Genomic DNA, 21,224 nt, shown 5'->3' with positions numbered 1-21,224 from the left:
CTTCCAACAACCTAGTAATTCGTCTTGCCTTCCAGTGAGAATGGCAAGAGACAGTGGTATGCACAGACAGGAAGGGCAATGAGAACACAGAAGTAAATTGCAGGAAGGCTCCTGAGGACCATGTGTTGTGGTTAATATAGTTTATTAAAACCAGATGTGAGCTGGCTGTGAAATTCCCAATTAATTCTATGCCCTCGTTTTGGGGACGCAGTCCAACTGTTTGCACAGACTGGGGCTCATCCCTGAAGATAGAATGGTCCAAGTATCTCTGCTTTTAAAGCAGGGCCACAACCCTAGTTCTTTATACAAGAAGTCTAGGCATACAATGAAGCCTTTCAGGGCATGGATTTCAGGAGCACCATCCTAACAAATGATATTTAACAAGTGATGATAAAACAGCTGGCAATGTACCTCATAGTTTGTGTTGGTATTTAATCACTTACTTTGGGTAACTTGAAACAAAATGCTGTGTCTTCTAGGTGTCTTTGGGTAGAGAATGGTATATACACACAATCTACACTGTAAGATCAAAAGAAAACACCAACCGAGGTATTGGCAAAAGAAGTGTGGAACACAAGTACCATTCTGTCATCAGAGGTGGGAATTCAGTGCAGATACGCCAGAAGAGAGGGGTCAAGGAAGCTCCAGAACTTGCTAAAGAAATTGGGAGAGAAAACAACAGAGGAACAAACATTCAGCACATAGCCCTAGACCGCATCAACAAGAAACAAATTCCCCAGAGGGAAGTTACTGTCAGTGGAATTCTCCCCAGGGAACTGAATAACCGTGCCCCAGAAGTCAACATAGTCACAATCATTGGTGGAGCGGCGGCTGTTTTCCTCACCATCTGTTTAACTGCAATCATTATTTTGCTGTTAAAGCATAAACAGAACTCAGAGAAGGAAGCTGCAAAGGAGTCAGGCAGCAGTGAGCCAATGATGCCACCACAAAATTATACCAGTGACAGCTCAGAGGTTTGATGACCATGGGACAAGACCACGGGAATGGAACCAATCCCCAGAGTGCCTCGAAACAAAATTGAACTGCACCTTGTTAGCAGAAGGTCACCATTACCCGCTGGAATAAAATGTTTCCGTGGCTCTAGATGTACTTGAAAATTTTGATTTGAACTCTCGCTACTATTCTCAGACACCAAGGAAGAATCCAAATGAGCCTCCTGTTTTGTACACTAGGCCATCCTGACGCCCTTACATCATGCACTAGTGTTGAGTGGCACTGCAAGAAACTGCATTGTGAGGAAGAGCTTTTTGTTTTGATTTTGTGAGGTGTTTTTGCATTAAAAAAGAGAAGAAACTTTCCAAAGGTGCTAGTGAGCCCCTCTTTCCAGTCCAAGAGGAAGTCTGTTCTTACTGTCCTCTTGAATACATAAGAGGTTACAAGGCTTATGCTTTTTAGTCAGGTTTTAATTTTTCTCACAAAAACCTTGGGGTTGCTTGTAGTCTGAAGAGTGGTAAAATTCCTCAGGCTTAATTCTTCCCAGGTATAAATTTTTTTGCTTCAGTTAAATTGCACCAAGAATGAATTTCAGCCCCTACGTGTAACTGAACTTTTCCAAAAGGAGGCTAGATTAGACATTATAACAGGGCACATATCCTGGTATACATTTACTTTCTCTTTTGTAGGGATTTACAATCAACTCTTTTTTTTTTCTTATTTAAGTTTATATAAAACCAAAGAATATAATAACATCCAGAAGGAAGCTTGATTTTATACAAGTTGGACAGTTTTGTCCTCTTCAGTTTTTATAAAAGCATTGTACAACACATTGTTTTTGTCAGTGTGCATCCCATTTTGGGAAATGTGAGCTCTGCTAGCATTTCAGTGTCTGGAGGAAGATTAGTGTTAGATTCAAAGCGCAGAAGACAAAGTTCTGTTTGAACTGAGCCTAGGAGCTGAGATGTTAAATCCAGTGATTAAAAATTAGTTACCATGTTAACAGCAACACTGTGAAGAAAAAAAAAAAAGCATTTAGTGGGAGAAAGTAGTATTTATTAAAGTTAATGCATAATCATTGCACCTCTTGGTGAACATGCTGTTTTTTATGCGTAACTGGACTTTTGGAAGGATGATTCTTGTTTTCTCTCAGCCATTTTGGTTCAATCATGTTTCACTGAAGTGCTTTTCAGTGCTTATCTGGCTAAGACAAGATCCATCCAAAAGTATCTTGCCAGCTTCTGGTCCCCAAAAGCTCTGCAATCTTCAGAGTCCATGCTATGAAAGTTAAACCAGAATGAGTTCAAGATCAGACTCCCAGGATGTTCTAGAATGATTTTTTCTCCTTACACAGAATCCTGAAAAGAAGGAGTTTTGTGGGTGGTATCTTTTATTGTACCAGCTGTATGGCTGGGATAAATTCAGACAATCGTTCAAATGCAGGACCTGATGGCAAATGCACTGCATTCAAGAGCTTGTCCAAACCTATTCCAACCATGCAGTTGGTTCAGTAAAAGATATCATCCCCAAAAATTCATGCCTTCTTCCTGGCCCAATACAGGTACATCACTCCAACAGTATCCCAAAGGGATATATTCCAATCTCTATTGCTCTGGATTTACACTGATTAGATTCCACTGATTTAAAAGGAATGTTCCAGGTTTGCCTCAGTGTGGATTAGACCTGAATGTAGCCCATTGATTCAGGTTTCCTTTTTAGAACTGTATAATTGAAAGACGTGTTCAGCAAGCTAAGGGTAAATTCCACTCTTAGAGATATATGAGCATACCCTATTTAAATCAGCCTGAGAGCAGATAAGCCCTCAATATTACCAAAAAGATTTCACTCTTGAAACCATTATTCAGAGAAGTCCAAAAAGCATCCAGTTTATTGTGTCTTTACCCGGCTGTATTCACCATTTATTTGCTCTTTTAATCATAGAGTCATAAAGAAGTAGGACTGGAAGGGACCTTTGGAGGTCATTGAGTCCAACTCCTGCCTGAGGCAGGTACATGCCTATCCAAACCATCCTATACAAATACATAATCTGACTTCTTGGTAAAACTACTTACTGTCAACCCTGACAATGCAAAACATAACTCCCTAACCTGCCACAGTTAAAGCAGGGAACCACAGCAGCCAACATCCTGCTCCTGTAAAAGATTGTTAATATACACTCAAGATCCCAAGTAGAGGGCAGACAACACCCTCCCTCCCCACTCCATTACAGAAGAAGACAGCCCTCCCCACCCCGGTCCATACCAACATGACCATAGGATACAATTCCTTCCTGACCTCAAATACAGTGACTGGTCTGACCCTGAGTGGAGGAGAGAGACCCAACTATACTCATGGCTTTGGTACCCATGTTCATATGTATGCCAAATTTATCAAAGATTTGACTGGTAGATATTACTTGCATTTAGTCCAAATTTAGAAGTGGTTAAAATAATAACAGTAACTTAGGAGCTGATGTCCCTTTGTGTCTGTATACCATTCCCACTGTGGGTCTCATACCGGATATTTGTTATTTCTGGCTATGAAGTCAGTAATCCAACAATCCAGGTATTGAGCCCAGTAGGTATTATAGTCATTAAACAATGCACAATCAGATTCACAATTTGTCTCCTAGGATTTACCTGTACAGAGAATCAACAATCAATGAATTTATGGCAAAATGGAACATATGTAAATAATACTTCATTTTTAATATTTATAAAATGCCTGTTTTCTAAAAGTGGAGGTCATCTTTTAAAATATATATATAGTAAATACTTAAATTTATCACAAAAGCTATTTTTCTGCTTTTGAATTTTAACAAACAGGAATGCCGTTGGTAAAATCAGAGAAGATCTTTTTGCTATCCTTTTTTACGAATCCAGCTCAGAAGCCTTTATATTGTAAGCCAAATATTGAACCTAGTCAACATTGTAGTCATTATTGCTTAGGTTACTCTATTGTACTGGTACTTTATTTTTAAATAAAAAACTGTGTGGCATAGTTATAGTGCTGCCCTGGACCTACACAAGATCTTTGCTTTGACAAGGTTTAAAGCCTCTATTTTCTTTTTAATTCATGAAATAATATAGACTCAAACCTGCTGATTAAAATGTTTAAGGGGGAGGCAGAGACAAAAACAAATACTGAAAAGACAGACAAGTATTAATAAGACACATGTGGTAAGACTCAAAGCCCTCCCTTGGAAAACTCCCATTGAGTAAATTTGTCTCAGTTAGCCAATTGGATTTCTTAGACTTTGGTGGACTATAAAGACCTCTGTAACAGAATGCCTTCTTATTAGAGCTTCAGGATTTTGGACTTCAGCAGGATGCCTTGAGGCTTATAAATGTTTGCCCTTCTCTTTAACAAAATGCCTGGTTTATAGCAACCTGAATCAGTGCCTTGTTCCCAATCACTGTGCACAATTACATTTATATTTATCCCTGGAATAAACTAAAAATATATGTATTTAACCTATTTGCAGATTGTGTTCTGAGTCCTCACTCCCATGGTCCTCCTTATACCTGCAGTAATAATTCCCTTTGTTAGGTCTTTTTTACAGTAATTGCTTTGTTGTAATTTGTAATTCAACTACATATAGATTTTGTTACACTTTGTCAGAATACTTTGCACCATATTTATTTGAACCAGCTTATTGTTAAAGCCTTTGGCCATGATATTTGGCATTTGTATCAGGAAAAAAAATAAAGCTACTTCCCCCTTTCATTACCAATTTTGAATATATTCTATGTAAGTATCAAAATACTAGGATTGGTCCCAAACTGTAAATTGTAGCACAGACAGATGAGCACAAATTTATTACAGTGCCTACAATAAACCTCACTTTTTTTCATTCTTATTGCAATTTGTATCTCAGCCAAAAATGTTTAGTATAAAGATGTTTGGTTTTTAATCTAAGTAGTGTTTTTTCTCCTGGCTAACCATTGGAGTGCACAATAGAGAAAGAGTGGATATTCCCTATCAAGGATCATTTTTTGTACTCTTAAGGCTAGGAACCAGACTTTGCTTTGTCCCAGGGCAAGTTGTGCCTTTGTTTGTCCTGAAACAGGAAGGTCCTGGAATTGGTATGTACACACATCACCCTTCCAATCAGGGTTTAGTGAACAGCTGAATGAAGTGCCGTTTTTCTGCATTGATTCAATGATGCAATCCTGGGACAATTTTTCAGAGGTTCTTTGCAGTGTCCTAGGACAGACAGGGACATATGAATGACTGCACTTTGTCCCAGGATAAAATGGTTTCTCCTGAAACAAGTGCAATATCTGTTTGTAGCCTAAAGGTACCAGGCTGGATGGTTTTCTAACTTATATTGGCGTAAACCAGAAGTGATTTCACCGAGGTTAGCAAAATGTTTTAGGAAGGATATAATATCCTATGAGCAACAATATGTGTAAAGAGCAATAAATCTCTGGCTTGGAGTGACAGAAATAAAACTTTGAAATGGTCTGCAGTGACAGAGGATGAAAGCTATATTTTGCCACCCCTAGAGGTCTCTGCCAGCTGACTAACCCCAACCTTCCTTCAGCCAAGATCTCCTGCTAGGGAAAGCTTACCAAGCTGTGAGCAGTCACTTGCCCTTTCAACTGCATATATCCTATAAATGTATATAATCTGAACAGGCTAGAGATGAGATGCCTAGATAATAAAACTGCTGAGAGAGACAAAAGGATAATGCCAAGTAGTTTTATTTGGCTTATGAAGGTATTTTCACTCTCCACTTTTTGTAATTAAAGGCTGAAACAAGGTTTCCTGGGCTATCACATATCCTTTTGCATTGTTTTCTTTTCCTACCTTTTTTGTTTTTAGTAGCACCACATATCTTGACTGTAGGGGAACACAAACATAGAGTTTCACAAAAATAACATCTGCAAGGATGTGGTTAGGTGTCTTTTCTATTTCTTGGCAACCAACACAGTTTTAAACTCAGAAAGCTGAATTCCATCTTATAGCCCTCTTTACATCCTCACTGTAGTGCAATGGAAGTGCATGAGAGAATCAGACCATTAATTTGACCAGTATCTCCAATGTGTATCTTGTCCTTTGAGACAAAACAATTGTGATGTTCAACATTGCATCATGCCATTACATTTGCATCTTCCCATAATGATGCTGTATCATATGCAATATGTGATCCCAGCGAACAGGGGCACCAAAAAAGGCAAACCACTTGCAAGCAGTTTGCAGGTCAGTTTGCCATTCTGCACCCACCACCACCCCTTTTTGAGGGGAGAGCCTTCCAGCTTGGTGTGAGGAAGCAGGGGAAATGGAAGCTCTTGGGGCCAAGGAACAGTAAGGCCAGCTTCCAGGCTAGTTTACTAGGGAAGGTGTGCTTGAAAGGAGGGCAGTAAGAGGGAAGAGGCAGATTAAGAGACCCAGGGAAATGGCTGATAGATTTAGCGATGCCAGATCCACTGCCACTGCTTCTGTTTACACCTGTGAGGTTTCTGTCCAGGCAGGACCACTTACCAACGAGGCTTCCCCCCCAGGTCCAGGTTTGGCACTGGGGGCTGCAGCTTGCAGGTTCCTTCTGGTGACAACCAGGTGGGGGAGTGCCTGTGGTATGAGTGGTGCCTCCTGGTGATGTCTCTCAGGGAACAGGCAAGAGAACTACAGGAGGAGGTGGCACAGCTCCAAAGCATCCTTTGCTATGAGGAGTTCATTGATTCGATGCTGGAGAAGACCTCTGGGACTGAAAAAAGAACTGCCAGAGGCAGCACTAGAGATGGGAGGGGACATCGACTCCCAGGAAGGTGGAAGTTGGAAGCTTGTGATCTCTGGCAGCAAGCAAAAATCTTCATCTCCACATGCAGTAGTTCACCTGGAAATTTGATATGGAACCCTAGCAACAGCAAGCATGGATTGCAATGACCACTACCAAGAAGAAATGACAGGGTGGTGTTTGGAGATTCCCTTCTGCGGAAAATGGAGGTATCCATCTGCCAACCTGGCTAGTTGTCTCAAGAAGTCTGCTGCTTGCCCAGAGCCCGGATCCAAGATGTCAAGGAGGGTATTACCAAGGTTCATCCAGCCCTCTGACTACTACCCCATGCTGCTCAGCCATGTGGACACCAAAGATTCCCAAGGGAGATCTTGAGCAGCTCAAAAGTGACTACAGGGCTCTGGGTGTGACAGTGAAGGGGACAAGGGCTCAGGTGCTGGTCTTTGCAATCCTTCCAGTCAAGGGAAAGGTCCTGGATACAAGCAGGTCAATGTCTAGTTGGCAGCCAGTATCAAGTGGAGTGCCCCAGGGGTCAGTCTGGAAGCTGGTTTTCTTCAATATCTTCATCAATGACCTGGAAGATGACATACAGTGCACCCTCAGCAAGTTTGCAGATGAAAACCAAGCCAGTGGGAGTAGTAGATATGCTGGAGGGTAGGTCTAGAATTATAGTAACCTAGACAAATTGGAGGATCGGGCCAAAAGAAATCTCATGAGGTTCAACAAGCACAAGTGTAATCTCCTGCACTTAGGATGGAACAGTCCCATGCACCAGTACAAATTGGGGCTTGACTGGCTGGGCAGCAGCTCTGCAGTGAAGGAGCAGGGGTTTACAGTAGACAATAAGGTGAATATAAACCAGCAGTGTGCCCTTGTTACCAAGAACGCTAACAGCATTCCAGGCTGCATTGGTAGGTGTGTTGCCAGTAGGTCAAGGGAAGTGGTTATTTTCCTCTGTTCAGCACTGGTGAGGCCACATCAGGAGTACTGTGTTCAGTTTTGGGTCCTCCACAACAGAAAGGATGTGGACAAATTGGAGAGAGTCCAGCAGAGGGCAACAAAAATGGTTCTAGGGCTGAGGCACATGACTTCTGAGGAGAAGCTGAAGGGCTGGGGCACATGACTTCTGAGGTGAAGGGAACAGGGCTTATTTAGTCTAGAGAAGAGAAGACTGAGAGGAAATTTAATAGTAGCCTTCAACTACCTGAAGCGGGGTTTGAAGAGGACGGAGCTGGACTGTTCTCAGTGGTGGCAGATGACAGAACAAGGAGCAACGGTCTCAAGTTGCAGCAAGAGAAGTATAGGTTAGATATTAGAAAGAATTTTCTCACTAGGAGGGTAGTAAAACACTGGAACAAGTTACCCAGAGAGGTGGTGGAAACTCCATTCTTGGAGGGTTTTAAGACCCAGCTAGACAAAGCTTTGGCTGGGATGATGTAGTTGGGGCTGGTCCTGCTTTGAGCAGGGGGTTGGACTAGATGACTTCCTTCAGTTTGACCAACCCCAATTTTCTATGATTCTGTATTTTTACAGCTTCATCATATATCCTTATAGCATCTGAGCAGTGTGATAGAATACCTGAAATAAATGTGGGGATTCTAGTTGTTCTGGAAGATAGACTGCCAGGATATCACAATTAACAAGTAAAAAATAAGTATGATCTTAAACATGTAGACTCAACCTGGCTCTAACTTTGGAGCCAGATCTGCCTAGCCACTAGGGGGCTGCCCTGAGCCCAGCCCCAGGGCTCCTGGCTGGCCACTTCTCCTGCCCCAGGACTGAGCTGCTCTGTGGCAACCGCTAGATGCAGGCTGTAAAAGCCATCAGCCATTTTGTGCCCTGGGGCACATGCACCAGGACTCTGGAACACTGCAAGCCCTGCATGGCCCCTGGACAGGACCCAGGCTGCCTCTGCCAGTCCTGTCCCCTAGCCAGAGCTGCTGCTTGGCCACAGGTGAGTGTTGCAAGGGGGTGCAGCCTGTTACCCCCCTGCCCAGCCCTGACATCTCCCCAGGGCTTCTGCCTGGCTGTCTCTGGCAGCAGGGCCAGCACCTACTCCCTGCTGCTGCTCATCCCCAGAGTGTCTTCTGTGCTTGCAGGTCCCAAGGCGAAGTGCCTCTGCCACATGGTTCCCAGTCCCTGGCTGTGCCCCTCTGCTGAGCACTGCTAGCCACTGTGCAGGGCCTGGACACACAGGGACAGCTGCACAGGGGCCCAGGGAGCCTGTGCAGGATGCACCACCATGTCCTCCCCACCCTCCCTGTCAAGGACTGGCCCCACCCACATCCACATGTGTGTGTTGTCCACCTGGGACCCCAGCTGGAGCCAGGAGGAGGTTAGCAAACTCATGGCCCTCTGTGGGGATGTGGAGATCCAGAGGCAGTTCGTGTGGTGGGTGCTCTAACATCTGTATTTATGAGGACCTGTTGGTTGGGATGCAAAAGCAAGGGCACTGCCAGACATAAAAATCAAGACCTTGCAAGCACAGTGAGCAGCCATGAATGACCACAGTCATTGATCCACAACACCATTCCCTTTATGCAGAATCTGACCAACGTTTTGGTGCCCTGGGACCCAGACCGCTATCCCGCAGTGATCGCTAGCAGGAACAGCCTGGCCAAGCCCCTGCCCCACCCTGACACCTCTAGTGGTGACACCTCACTGGAGGAGGGGCCCTTAGGTGTTCTGTGCCCTGCTCCACCCACCTCCTCAGCTGCTGCACCCTCTAGCACAGGGGTGGGCAAAATGCAGCCCGGGGGCCAGATGTGGCCTGCCAAGCCATTCTATCTGGCCTGTGGGGCCCCTAAAAAATTTAGAAAATGAATATTTATCTGCCCTGGGCTGCCTGTCATGCATCCCTTGATGGCTTGGCAAAACTCAGTAAGCAGCCCTCCACCCAAAATAATTGCTCGCCCCTGCTCTAGCAGCTTGAGTAGCCCCGGCAGTGGCTGCCTTGCCAGCTCCACACCCCAGGCCCCGCCACCAGGAGCAGCTGGTCATGACACCACCAGACTCCAGCAGCACCAGCCCCTCCCTGGTGGGGGCCCCAGCCAGACACCAAGCCGCCACACACCAGGCGCTTCAGACACTGGGAGCAGCTAGACGGTGTCGCTGACAGGGAGACCCACACTGAGCCACCATCCTCACCAGCCCCAGGCACATAGTAAGTCCCACCACTGGGGGAGGGCCCTCCAAGTCACACCCCTGGCCCTGGCCACTGGCTCTGCCCCTACTCCTGGCTCAACCTGCCTCCCCTCTCCCTGGCCCTGGGTCCCCCCACCCCCCTGCAGCACACAGAGAGGTGGGACACAGTTCAGAACTTTACTGAGCAGCCTGTGTCCCAGCAGCTTTTTGGACTTGTAATACCATAGCAGTGAAAGCTCTAGGTACTTAAGGAGTAGGCTTGTGTGAAGCAACTAGTATTTGCTTCAGATTTGGATTTTGCCAATTCAGGGAACAGTGATTTGATTTGGTGATTCAAATCACTATCCCCATTCGATTCAGCCGAATCTGATTCAGAGATTGGCTGCTGCCAAACCTCTGAATCACCCAGGCCCATCCCCCACCCCTCTCCCAATTCAGCAACAGCTGCCCCACCTGCCCCAGCTCCTGGCTCTTGTTAAAAAAAGGCCCCGACTCAGCAGGTGCTGCTGGGTGGGGGGTGATCCCCACTGCCACACACTGCATCATGGGCTCTGCATTACCTCCCCACCCCACCAAGGATGCCCTGTATGGGCCAGCTCCAGCCTTTTAAAAAAAAAACAAAACCATCCCCCAGACTCACTGCTCCCACCAGCAGGAGCCAATCCCCACTGACCCCGCTGCCCTGCACCACGTTGGGGGCTCTGCACAAGCCACCAAAGCCCTGAGGCTGCTGCAGGAGCATCTGAGGACCAGGGCTTTTTTTAAGTACTTGGAGCTGAGGCAGGTGGAACAGCCATGGAGGGAGCTGGGGGAGCAGGCAGGGGTTCCTCCATGGTCCCCTCCCCTGCCCCTAGCATTTACCAGCTTGGAGTCAGCTGCAGCTCCCTGCTGCAGCCACCAGGGACTGCCCGAATCATCAAAACTCTCTGAATCTTTTCCAAAGATTCGGAAATCTTTGAATTGATTTGGACCTTTAAATTGGTCCCCTGATTTGATTTGGATTTGGAGATTCAGCCACCGAACAGGCTGAATCACGTCCGAATTGAATCACACCAGAAGCTTCACACAGACCTACTAATGAGCACTGCTTACATCAAGTTCAGACACAGTTCTTCCCAAGTAAAAAAAATTGAAAAATTCCCATGGCACTTACTTAAAGGCAAATGTTTAAAGCTCTTGGATGAGGCTGATCATGCAATTGGGCCCCTCAGCTTCTGTCCAGATTGTTTCCAGTCAGCAGTCAGATGAAGTGACATACAACTGCTCTGAAACTCTCATTGTACACAGGAGGCAGCCAGAATATGCTACAGAATTGGGATTCTCAGCCTTTTTGATCCCATAGCTGACCTTAAACAACAGCAGCCTACAAAGAACAAGCAAATCTACACTGGTGCCAGTGCCATAGCAACAAAGTTTGGTGCCCCAGGCAAAGCCTGCAGCAGTTTAGTGCCTGGAACAAAACCTGCACTTGCCCTGTGCACAGGGCCAGGGGGCATCCCCCCCACCATTCTTCCCCAGGAATGTACAGGGGGAAGGGCAGTGGCCCTTCCGCCATCCCTGCACCCCCCAAATGAGCCACTAATGGGTTTGTCCTGCGCCCTGCCCTAGCTGGGCACCTCCTATTGGCGCCCCTTCTCTTTGGTCACCGGGATGGTTGCCCCACTCTCCCCCACCCCTTACCTTGCTGTGGCACTGATTGGGGAAAAGCTTTGTTGGCATGAGGCAGCCCCATGCAGAGCCAGCTGTTGCACAGGGCTTCCCAGGCTGGAAGCCCAAGCTAATTAGTTCTGCTACTTAGTGCCACACTAAGGCGGCTGTAGTGCTTCCCATCCAGGAGGTAGAATGCATGGAGCAAAACAGCTGCATCATAAGTCACTGCCTGGCTCCATGCCAGTGTTTAAGGACAGGCTATCACCTCTGTCTACCATAGTAGCACATACTCAGAAACTGCCCCTGAAAAAGGACAATTTGCATGCAAAATCTTGTCTAACATCTCTATACACTTGGTCCATTAAAAGATATCACCAGCAAAACTACTTTGCTGCTTAGACAGTCTTTTCCTAGCCCTTGTGTCAGCATCAGCACAACTATAAAACAGAAGACATAGACAGAAGTGACAATTTTCACCTGAACTGACCTGAAAGTGCTCTACAGCCATGACCAAACAGAAGTGCATGGCTGCAGAGTGCTTTAAAAGGGCCCAATTGTACAAAAATCTGAACCCGTCTTGCAAAGAAACCAGCTTCTTTTCTAGAGTTTGCCTTAGCTTGCCAATTTGGCTCCCATTTTGCAATTGCTGTGAGGTGGTGTTGTTGTTGCTGCTAATTAATACAGTGGCATTAGCCTCCAGCTGAGGGCAAAGGTAACACATGAAAGCTTGTACCCACATTAATCAATTTATTTGCTTCTGAGTACCGTGGGAGCTGATTGGCTTCTAGACTCCAGGCTTTTTTTTTTTTCCAAGTCCCCAGACATTTCAATAGAGCCCCATTCAGCTAAAGTATGAAGTTAAAACCTAATCAGCTGCCCATGAAACAAGTGAATTTGGCTAGTAAACAAAGACGAGACGGCTGGTGTAGGACGGAGTCCAAGATTTCTGAAAGGGCAGCAAAGGCTTAGCCTCACTGAACAAGTTTCATCATGTAGGTATATTTTAACTCTTTAGCACCCAACCACAGCTCTGGTTCCTGAATGTGGTACATGGGAAAATTAAACTGACTCACAGCAAACAGCTCAGAGGGATTGTATTTTTCTCTGGACCTCCTGTATTGTACTGTAGAATTTAAGCTTTATATATTTTATAATGGACAAAGATTGTGAAATTAATTTTTATTGTACCATCCACTCTGGTAAGGGTGAGGTCTCCTATATGTGAGTGTTACTCTGCTTGATGTGAAAATGTGGATTAAAAAATAGCATAAATGAAAAGCTAGATGTTTACTTTAAAAAAATGTAGACTAGAAAGATGACGGGAGGTTGGAAGATGCTGATCTGTGATTAAATCTGCAGGAAACAAATTGATTCCTTCAAAAGCCTAGTTTTCCCAGCCTGAAGAAAAGAATGCAATTATTGTCTCCAAATTAATTCCTTGCAGAGGGGCGGCTTTTCTTTTCTGAAAAAGGAGATTCGTTTCCTCTCTCAGTTGACTCTGTGCTGTATCTCTCAAATGTAGTTTAAAGAGACATTGTCAGAGCCAAATTGGTCCGAAATATAAATCTTCTTAAAGTGTTTAAGTCACTTTAAAAAATATATTTCCAGTGGGAAACAGCTTAAAAACAACCAAACAAGAATCAACCCTTTTAACAGTGCCAATCTTGCAGTGCTGAAAATGAAATAGCTGGAGATTGACCCAGTGTCTAAAAATCTTTCATTTTTTAATAGTCTGGTTAACAGACTATTAAAGCAGACACAGAAATGTAATGTACAGTTCATCCTCTTTTTTAAAACCCATTTTAATAACAACCCCCTGCTTTTTAACTATCCCAGAAGCAGGACCCACTTTTTTCCATGTTATGGTGCAGCAAATTGACTAACCCTACTCTAAAAAGCACCCTCTTTCCTCCTGATCTCATAAGGGATCATTATAATGAGATGGTATAGTATTTTTAAACTGGCAAGACCACTTTAGATAGTCTTAATTTTTATTGCCCAGAGATTAAACCAACCTGCTAAACATCCAGCTGAAGAAAAGGCATTGATGCCACCTGCTGTTTTTTAAACAAATTACGTCTGGACACATAAATGAAATGGATGTCCCTGCAATTCTCTTGAGATGCTCATATGTGCACAAGGCACTTTAAATCTCTCTGAAATGTTAATTTATGTTAATTTTCATGGTCTTCTTCAACTACCTTACCTCTTTTTAGGACTCTACTTTCTTAAACACATAGGCTCACTAAAGGGTCACCAAAGAATCCAGAAAGTAGAATATCTCAGACCACTATTGCTGGAAAGTAAGGCAAGGGGGGGGACTAGTGGAGGAAGAGAAAGTGCATCCCTTTTTCCTTTCTATATCAGATGTGAATGGGGATTATAAATTCATAGATTGTAAAGCCAGAAGGGACCTCAGAAGATCATCGGGTCCAGCCCCCTGCACCAAGCAGGAAAGATAACTGGGGTCAGATGACCCCAGCAAGGTGAATGTCTAGTTTCCTCTTGAAGATTTCCAGGGTAGGTGACTGCACCACCTCTGGAGGGACCTTATTCCACAGTCTGGACACCCTGACTGGGAAGATGTTTTTCCTGATGTTGAGCCTGAATCGGTCTTCCAGGAGTTTGTGACCATTGCTCCTGGTTTTCCCCTCAGGTGCCCTGCTGAACAGTTGCTCACCAAGCCCTTGATGTACTCCCCTAGTGTAGCGGTAAGCTGCTACCAGGTCCCCTCTCAGCTGCCTTTTCTTCAGGCTGAAGAGTCCCAGATCCCTCAGCCTTTCATTGTATGGCTTGCCTGTTAAGACTCTGATCATACAGGTGGCACTTTTGGGAATGAGACATTATCTTGCCTCATTTCCAACTCCCAAAGACCAGTCTCCTTTCATTGTCCCTTCACAGTGCAGCTGCAATAGGGAAGTCTGTCTCCTGCAGCTACAGTTCTGGTAAAGAGGTACTGTGCTCTTGGCTATACACATCATCATGCATCCACACGTACCTGTCATACAAGCCCAGTGTTGGTGAGATAGCATCACGTCTACAGGCCTTTCATTGCTTCTTTTTGCATTATATGTAACTGTGCCTTGACAGTACTCATTTCCCATTTTTCTTCCTTAAAAATAAAACATGCATTTATCATATGTTATAAGCAGTAACCTCTTGCTTGCCAAATAAGGGATTCCTTAAGTGGGGTGGGGCTGGGGCAGGAGGTGATAGGACCATGGAGGTAGCTGATGCCTCCCATCCAGTTGCTTCAGGGGAGATTCTTGCACATTCACAGATGGCTTCTTACATGGACAGATCTGGGAGTCATGATCTGGCCCATTGCCAGGACCCATGAGCATGGCCTTTGCATGAAGTAGGTTTATTCTCTGAAGGAAACCGATCACTATCACAGACCAGTGTCATTGCCCTGGAGGTCAAGCAGTGATGTAGGAACAAAATTAAAGTTCTCCATTTGAAATCTTTGGGATGCCTGATTCTCACTACTGCATGAATTCAGCCCTAAATTAGGCCCAGCACCCTCTGAGTTCTGCTGGTTTATGCCTGAGTCAGGACTGAACATGTTCTAGTATTTAAATGCTTTAGGACTCCCAGGTTTCTCACAGAGGTGTGTAATTTTTTTAAGGAAATGCATTGTTCTTAATCTTCCTACCCATTATTCCTCTAGAAATACTTGGGTTGTCACCATAACTCATAAATGGCTCCCAAACTGACTAGGTGATAGGAAAGGGTATTATTAAATGCTTTTTTCAAATAGTTTTGGAAAATCTCCTGTGAGAATGTATAGGGTTGTAATAAGAGAAGAAACTGGAGTTCCTGGGGAAACCAGGCAAATAACTCTTTTGAAGCTAGAGGCAAACCTGTAAAGAGATATTTGAACTTCCACTACCTACTGATCCAACCTGTAAGTAGTGTATAACGAAAGATGAGATGCTGTGGCTAACAGCTTATTACCTGTGGCATGCGAGAAGGAGGTTAGATGAACTTTTGAAAAGGTACTGGATGGAGAAGGGCTTTGGGGTGGGGTTGTTTTACTCTATTTGTTTTTACTCTGCTGTGTTTTCTGCAATTCTAATTGCACTTCCTTTCTCCAAATACCAGTTTCCATGTTTTTACATAATCTTGGAGTGCTGCAAATGGAATCGTTCTGCCTTTTCCTCAGTCCCTGGAGGGTGTATTACATTTTCCTAGGTCTCTGGATTGGGCCTTATTAAGAGGGACTCTTAATATACTGAAGCCAACCCTTAGTGGAGCATTGAACTCTCAAAGCATTTAGTGCTAGAATCCCCTATTACATCAGTGCAATGAAATTCAAGGTGATTCGTGTGACTCAGAATAGATTTTGACCCACATGGCTTTATTCTCACCCTACAGCCATATGAATCAGATGTGTAGTTAAGGGCGGGTGACAGGGGCAGCAGCTCTGGGTGCTGACTTGGCAAGGCGAGGCTGCTGTCAACTGGCCATGCTGCTTTTGCAAGCAGGTGCTGCTGCTGACAGACACATGGTTGCTGTTACACCTGTGACATAAATGTTGTGAAAGGCCAGCGGAAATTCCTCAAGCATAAAAAGAATCCCCATGTGGCCATGATATAGGAGTTTTGTGCCACCTCAGGTCTTGCTACGGGATTATGCAGAAGCAGGGCAAGATCCTGCAGTGGCCTGGGCAGAATGCTGACCGCTGGAGAGGAGTGGGTACAGCAGGCAGGAAATCATAGCTGCACCAGCTTTCTCTATGCTCTAGTGCCAGCAGCTGCTGCTATAATAGCATGGGCACAGGTTGTTACAGATGAGGAACAAGCTCCTCCACAGTGGCTGAAGCAGGGACATAAGAATGCACCTCTGCCCCCCACAAAAAGCCTCCCAGGGCGTGTCCCCATGAGCTCATGCATGTATTTCCCAAGGGACAAAGAGCAGAAGCACATATATATAAACATGCTCTGGTGCACGGCAAATTGCCCTGGGAGGGGTAGGTGAGGCTGGGGTCAGCACCTGGGTTGGTCCCAGCAGCCTTACTTGGGGTCCTGGGGTACTGATAGCAGTAGCGATCTGGGCATGCAGAGCCTGGCCAGCAGCCAGAGTGTGGCTCTGGCCAGCCAGGTTCCAGTTTCAGGTGGTGCATACTGCAGCCATGTGCACCACACCACTTTTTTGGTACATTTTATTTTAGATACTAGGATTTCCCTGTATCTAATTCTACTCCCACACTGCAAATATGCAGCACAGCAAATAGATTAATATGCACCATGAGCATTTTGTGATATCTCAAAAGGCTTTGAGGTGCTGCAAACCACAAATTCCTGCTTGCAGGGATGCAGCCACAGGACAGTCCCCATGAGCATACACATGTGATTTGCAACACTGCAAACCACACACAGAGGATGTGCATGTGTCCACCATGCTGCTAATTAGCAGTGTAGTGGCGTATAGTTTCTAGGGTCAGAAGGGAGCTGAATAGATCATCAAGTCTGACCCCTTTCCCTGGGCAGGAACGAGTGCTGGGTTCATAATACCCCAGCCAGATATCTATCCAATCTCCTCTTGAAGACCCCCAAGGTAAGGGAGAGCACCACCTCCCTTGGGAGCTTATTCTGGTGAGTTTATAGATGGCCACCAGATCCCCTCTCAGTCTTCTCTTGTGGAGCCTGAAAAGATTCAGGCCCTTTAGTCTATCTTCATAGAGCCTGACCTGCTGCCCCCTGACCATGTGAGTGGCTCTCCTCTGGACCCTCTCAAGGTTAGCCACATCTCTCTTGAAGTGCAGCACCCAGAACTGGACACAGTACCCCAGCTGTGGCCTGACCAATGCCGCATAGAGGGGAAGGATCACCTCCCTGGACCTGCTTGTGAAGCATCTGTGGATGCACAACAAGGTGCGGTTAGTCTTGCTGACTGCTTCCTCGAATTGGCGGCTCACCTCCATCCTGGAGTCAACAATGACTCCAAGATTCTTTTCAACCACTGCATTGACAAGAAAGGTGTTCCCCAGCCTATGGGTGTGTTGCTGGTTCCTTCTCCCTAGATGCAGGACCCTGCACTTGTCTGTGTTGAATTCCATCCTATTCTCATCCGCCCACCTCTGTAACCCTTCTAGATCTAGCTGGATTCCATCCCTCCCCTCCAGTGTGCCCTCTTCTCCCCACATCTTTGTGTCATAAGCGAATTTGGACAGCTTGCTTTCCATGCCCACCTCCAAGTCACTGATAAAGATGTTGAATAGCATGGGATCAAGATCCCAGTGTCAAAAATAACTGCTGCAAAAAGAAAAGGGGTGCATGCACATGGCAGCAACATGCATCACCTGAAACCGAGACCTGGCCAGCCAGACCCACACTTTGGCTGCCAGCCAGGCTCTATGCACCCAGATCTCTGCCACTGCAGCACTGGGAGGCCCCCTGGACCCAACATAAGGCTCCCCTACCCCAGCCTCCCTTACCCTACCTGAGGCAACTTTCCATGTGCCAGAGTGCGCGTGCAGGGGTGTGCCTGGGGACAAATAGCAGTAGCACAAATATGTGCCACTGCTGTTTATTCTCTGGGAAACACATGTGCGCACTCGTGGGGACACACCCCCAGCGTGTAATTGTGGTGCCCCCTCTAAGTCAGTGCCTGAGGTGGGGTAGCATGAGGTGGCACCCTTATGCTACCATGGCCATGGATTGAAAAGGGAGCCTTTTCTACCTATTTCTGAGTGCCCAAATGGCTGTTAGGAGCAGAAATATCTGGTCTTAAAATAAAACATGTTGATGCTGTTTTAACTCACACCAAAGCCAAAATCTGCCCTTCCGTCAGTCCTAGAATGAAGGGATAGGACAAATGCAGGGAACCCCCACTTAACATGGTTTCAGTTAGGGCTATTTTGCTATAGCGCTCATTTAAAATTGATACCCAATTCCACTGAGCGCTCAGCCGGTTTCACTATAGCACTCAGTGGATTCATAGATTCATAGATGTTAGGGTCGGAAAGGACCTCAATCAGTCATCGAGTCCAACCCTCTGCATAGGCAGGAAAGAGTGCTGGGTTCAGATGACCCCAACCAGATGCCTATCCACCCTCCTTTGGAAGATCCCCAGAGTAGGGGAAAGCACCATCTCCCTTGGGAGCCCATTCCAGACCTTGGCCACTCTAACTGTGAAGAAGTTCTTTCTAATGTCCAGTCTAAATCTGCTCTCTGCTAGCTTTATGGCCATTATTTCTTGTAACCCCCAGGGGTGCATTGGTGAGCAGAGCCTCACCAATTCCCTTCTGCACCCCCATGATGAATTTATAGGCAGCCACAAGGTCACCCCTCAACCTTCTCTTGCGGAGGCTGAAGAGGTCCAGGTGCCCTAGTCTCTCCTCGTAGGGCTTGGCCTGCAAGCCCTTAACCATATGAGTGGCCCTTCTCTGGACCCTCTCCAGGTTATCCGCATCCCTCTTGAAGCGTGGCATCCAAAACTGCATGCAGTGTTCCAACTGCAGTCTGACCAGTGCTCGATAGAGGGGAAGTATCACCTCCTTGGTTCTGTTTGTCATGCACCTGCTGATGCACGATAAAGTGCAGTTAGCTTTTCTGATGACTTTGTCACGCTGTCAACTCATGTTTATCTTGGAGTCCACTAGGACTCCAAGATCCCTTTCCATTTCCATGCTACCGAGCAGGTCATTTCCTGGAAGAACGTGGGCAGTGGGGTCCTGCAGGGCTCGGTCCTTGGACTGATACTTTTCAATGTCTTCATCGGCGACTTGGATGACGGAGTAAAGTGTACTCTGTCCAAGTTTGCGGATGATACAAAACTGTAGGGAGAAGTGGACACACCGGAGGGCAGGGAACAACTACAGGCAGACCTGAACAGGTTAGACAAGTGGGCAGAAAACAACAGAATGCAGTTCAACAAGGAGAAATGCAAAGTGCTGCACCTAGGGAGGAAAAATATCCAACCTGGGCCCAGGCCTGGCCCATGGTCCCTGGGCACCCACATACGGCTGACTTCCAATCTGAGGACAGGCACCATAGGGCCTCTGAAGCACAGCATCTTAGCTCTCAAATGTTTCAAGCTCTCACAAAAGCCTTCTGTCTCTTGCCTCTGCAGGGACAGCATCTGGATGTGGGGGAGAGGCTGCAGGGGCCCACAGAACTGCCACCACAGGCTCACTCCCTTCCACCACTGGAGCTACTTAAAAGCTCTGGCTGCATCAGCAGTATAGCCAGGATGGTATCCACCTGCTTCAGCAGCCGATGGTTACAGTGGAGGGCTGGGTGGCAGACCAGCAGGCATTGCAAGCAGAGGACCCCACCCAGGAGGTTGCCTAGGAGGAGGCACAGCTGTGGGCATGCTAGCCCACTGGGCTGAGGTGGAGGCCCTGGAGTGGTGGTGCATGGAGCTGCTGGAGCAGCAGCTGTCCACCCCGGGCTGCCCAGAGGAGGCTGTGCCCATGCCCTCCTGTACCTGCCCCCCCCGGCCCTGTGGGGCCCCTGTTTCCCACCTGCTACCCCACAGCAGGCCCCCAGCAGCACCCTAGAGTAGGTTCTGTAGTGTCTTCCAGCTGCAGGCATCCCCAGGATTTGCTGTAGGCCCCAGATGCACAGCCAAGGTGGTCTGCAGCCAGGGTGCTGGCCACCTGAAGCCGGGCTTTCTGCTCTAGGCAGCTCCACCCTTTAGCCCCTCATAAATAGATTCTGGGATGGAGTCCAAGAGTTGACTGGTGGGTTCAGTTTGGACCTGGGGTTTTTAATGCAGGTAGGTGCGGAGGGTGGAGGAGGGGCCCCATTCGGGAGGAGAGAGGGACTGTGTTTGTTGAGGGGAGAGGGATGGGGGTGGGTTTTGTACAGAAAATAAAGTTTTTATTATTTCACCCATGTGCATGTCCTGGAGTGGTGCTGAGGGTGGGCAGAGGTTGGGAGTGTGTGGGTGGCAGGTCAAGTTGGCTGGAGTGGAGAGGGCAAGGGTGGGGGGTCAGCTAGAGCCTCCTACAGTTGCTGCCCTGGCCCAGCTGGCTAGTGTGTGGCTGTCCTGGGCCCTGGGCAGTGGGGCCAGGCAGGCTAGCACCATGGCTAGCAGCAGCACGTCATTGCTGGCAGAGGCTGGGTTGAGCAGTGGGTCACTGGCCACAGCTGGCAGAGACAGGGGCAGAAGTGGCTGTGGTACAGGGAGGCAGCAAGGGCAGAGAGATAGAGCCTCTGTGTGCTTCCCCTGCACTAAGCACACAGCTCCTGAGCAGGGGACAGGCTGGGCAGCTATCAGAGGGTGGGGGTGAACTTTTAATTTTAAGATGGCCCCCAAATGCTGGCAGCTGCCTCTGGCCTCAGCATGGCTGTCAAGGCCTGCCAGCCATGTGACTGGATGCCCTCCTCCTCTCCCCACCCCCCGCAGTGGCCACAGAGGCACATGGCAGGCTGATCTGTCCTGGGAGTAAATTTAGTCCCAGATCACCTGCATGTGTTGATGCTGACCTAGTCCTACTTATTGCACAGTAATTTTCTGTGCAGTAAATTTATTGCAATGTAAATGCACATGTAGACATGCCCAGTGAGGTAGTATCCCCCCACTCTGACCAACTCATTTTGTTCCCGTCAGGAGCAGAGTGGGTCTGAGCAGCTGTGGGAGGCAGCACAGCACCAAACACCCTGGGACTGCAATGCTCACTCTTCTGGATGTGCCTTGAGGGGTGAGGTGTTGTGCCCAGCCCTCACTGTGCCCCTGTGTCCCCACTTGTCCTGACTCAGGAGGGCCCACTGCCTCCGGGGATGCT

At 46.9% G+C, this 21,224-nt stretch overlaps 1 protein-coding gene across 1 annotated transcript in view; it reads left to right on the top strand.

Moving 5' to 3' along the window:
- Positions 1 to 4,427, top strand: part of FREM2 (FRAS1 related extracellular matrix protein 2) — a gene marked incomplete at its 5' end in the record, with an annotated part of 204,240 nt that extends 199,813 nt beyond the window's left edge. Inside the window, one exon of the mRNA XM_019530024.1 lies at positions 480 to 4,427. Within this exon, the coding sequence (XP_019385569.1) occupies positions 480 to 980 (501 nt within the window). The remainder of the gene's footprint in view (positions 1 to 479) is intronic.
- Positions 4,428 to 21,224: the final 16,797 nt, after the last annotated feature.

This window comes from Crocodylus porosus, unplaced genomic scaffold (genome assembly GCF_001723895.1).
Source record: "Crocodylus porosus isolate Cpor-Errol unplaced genomic scaffold, CroPor_comp1, whole genome shotgun sequence".
NCBI lineage: Eukaryota > Metazoa > Chordata > Crocodylia > Crocodylidae > Crocodylus > Crocodylus porosus.
This window is presented reverse-complemented; position numbering and strand designations above follow the sequence as displayed.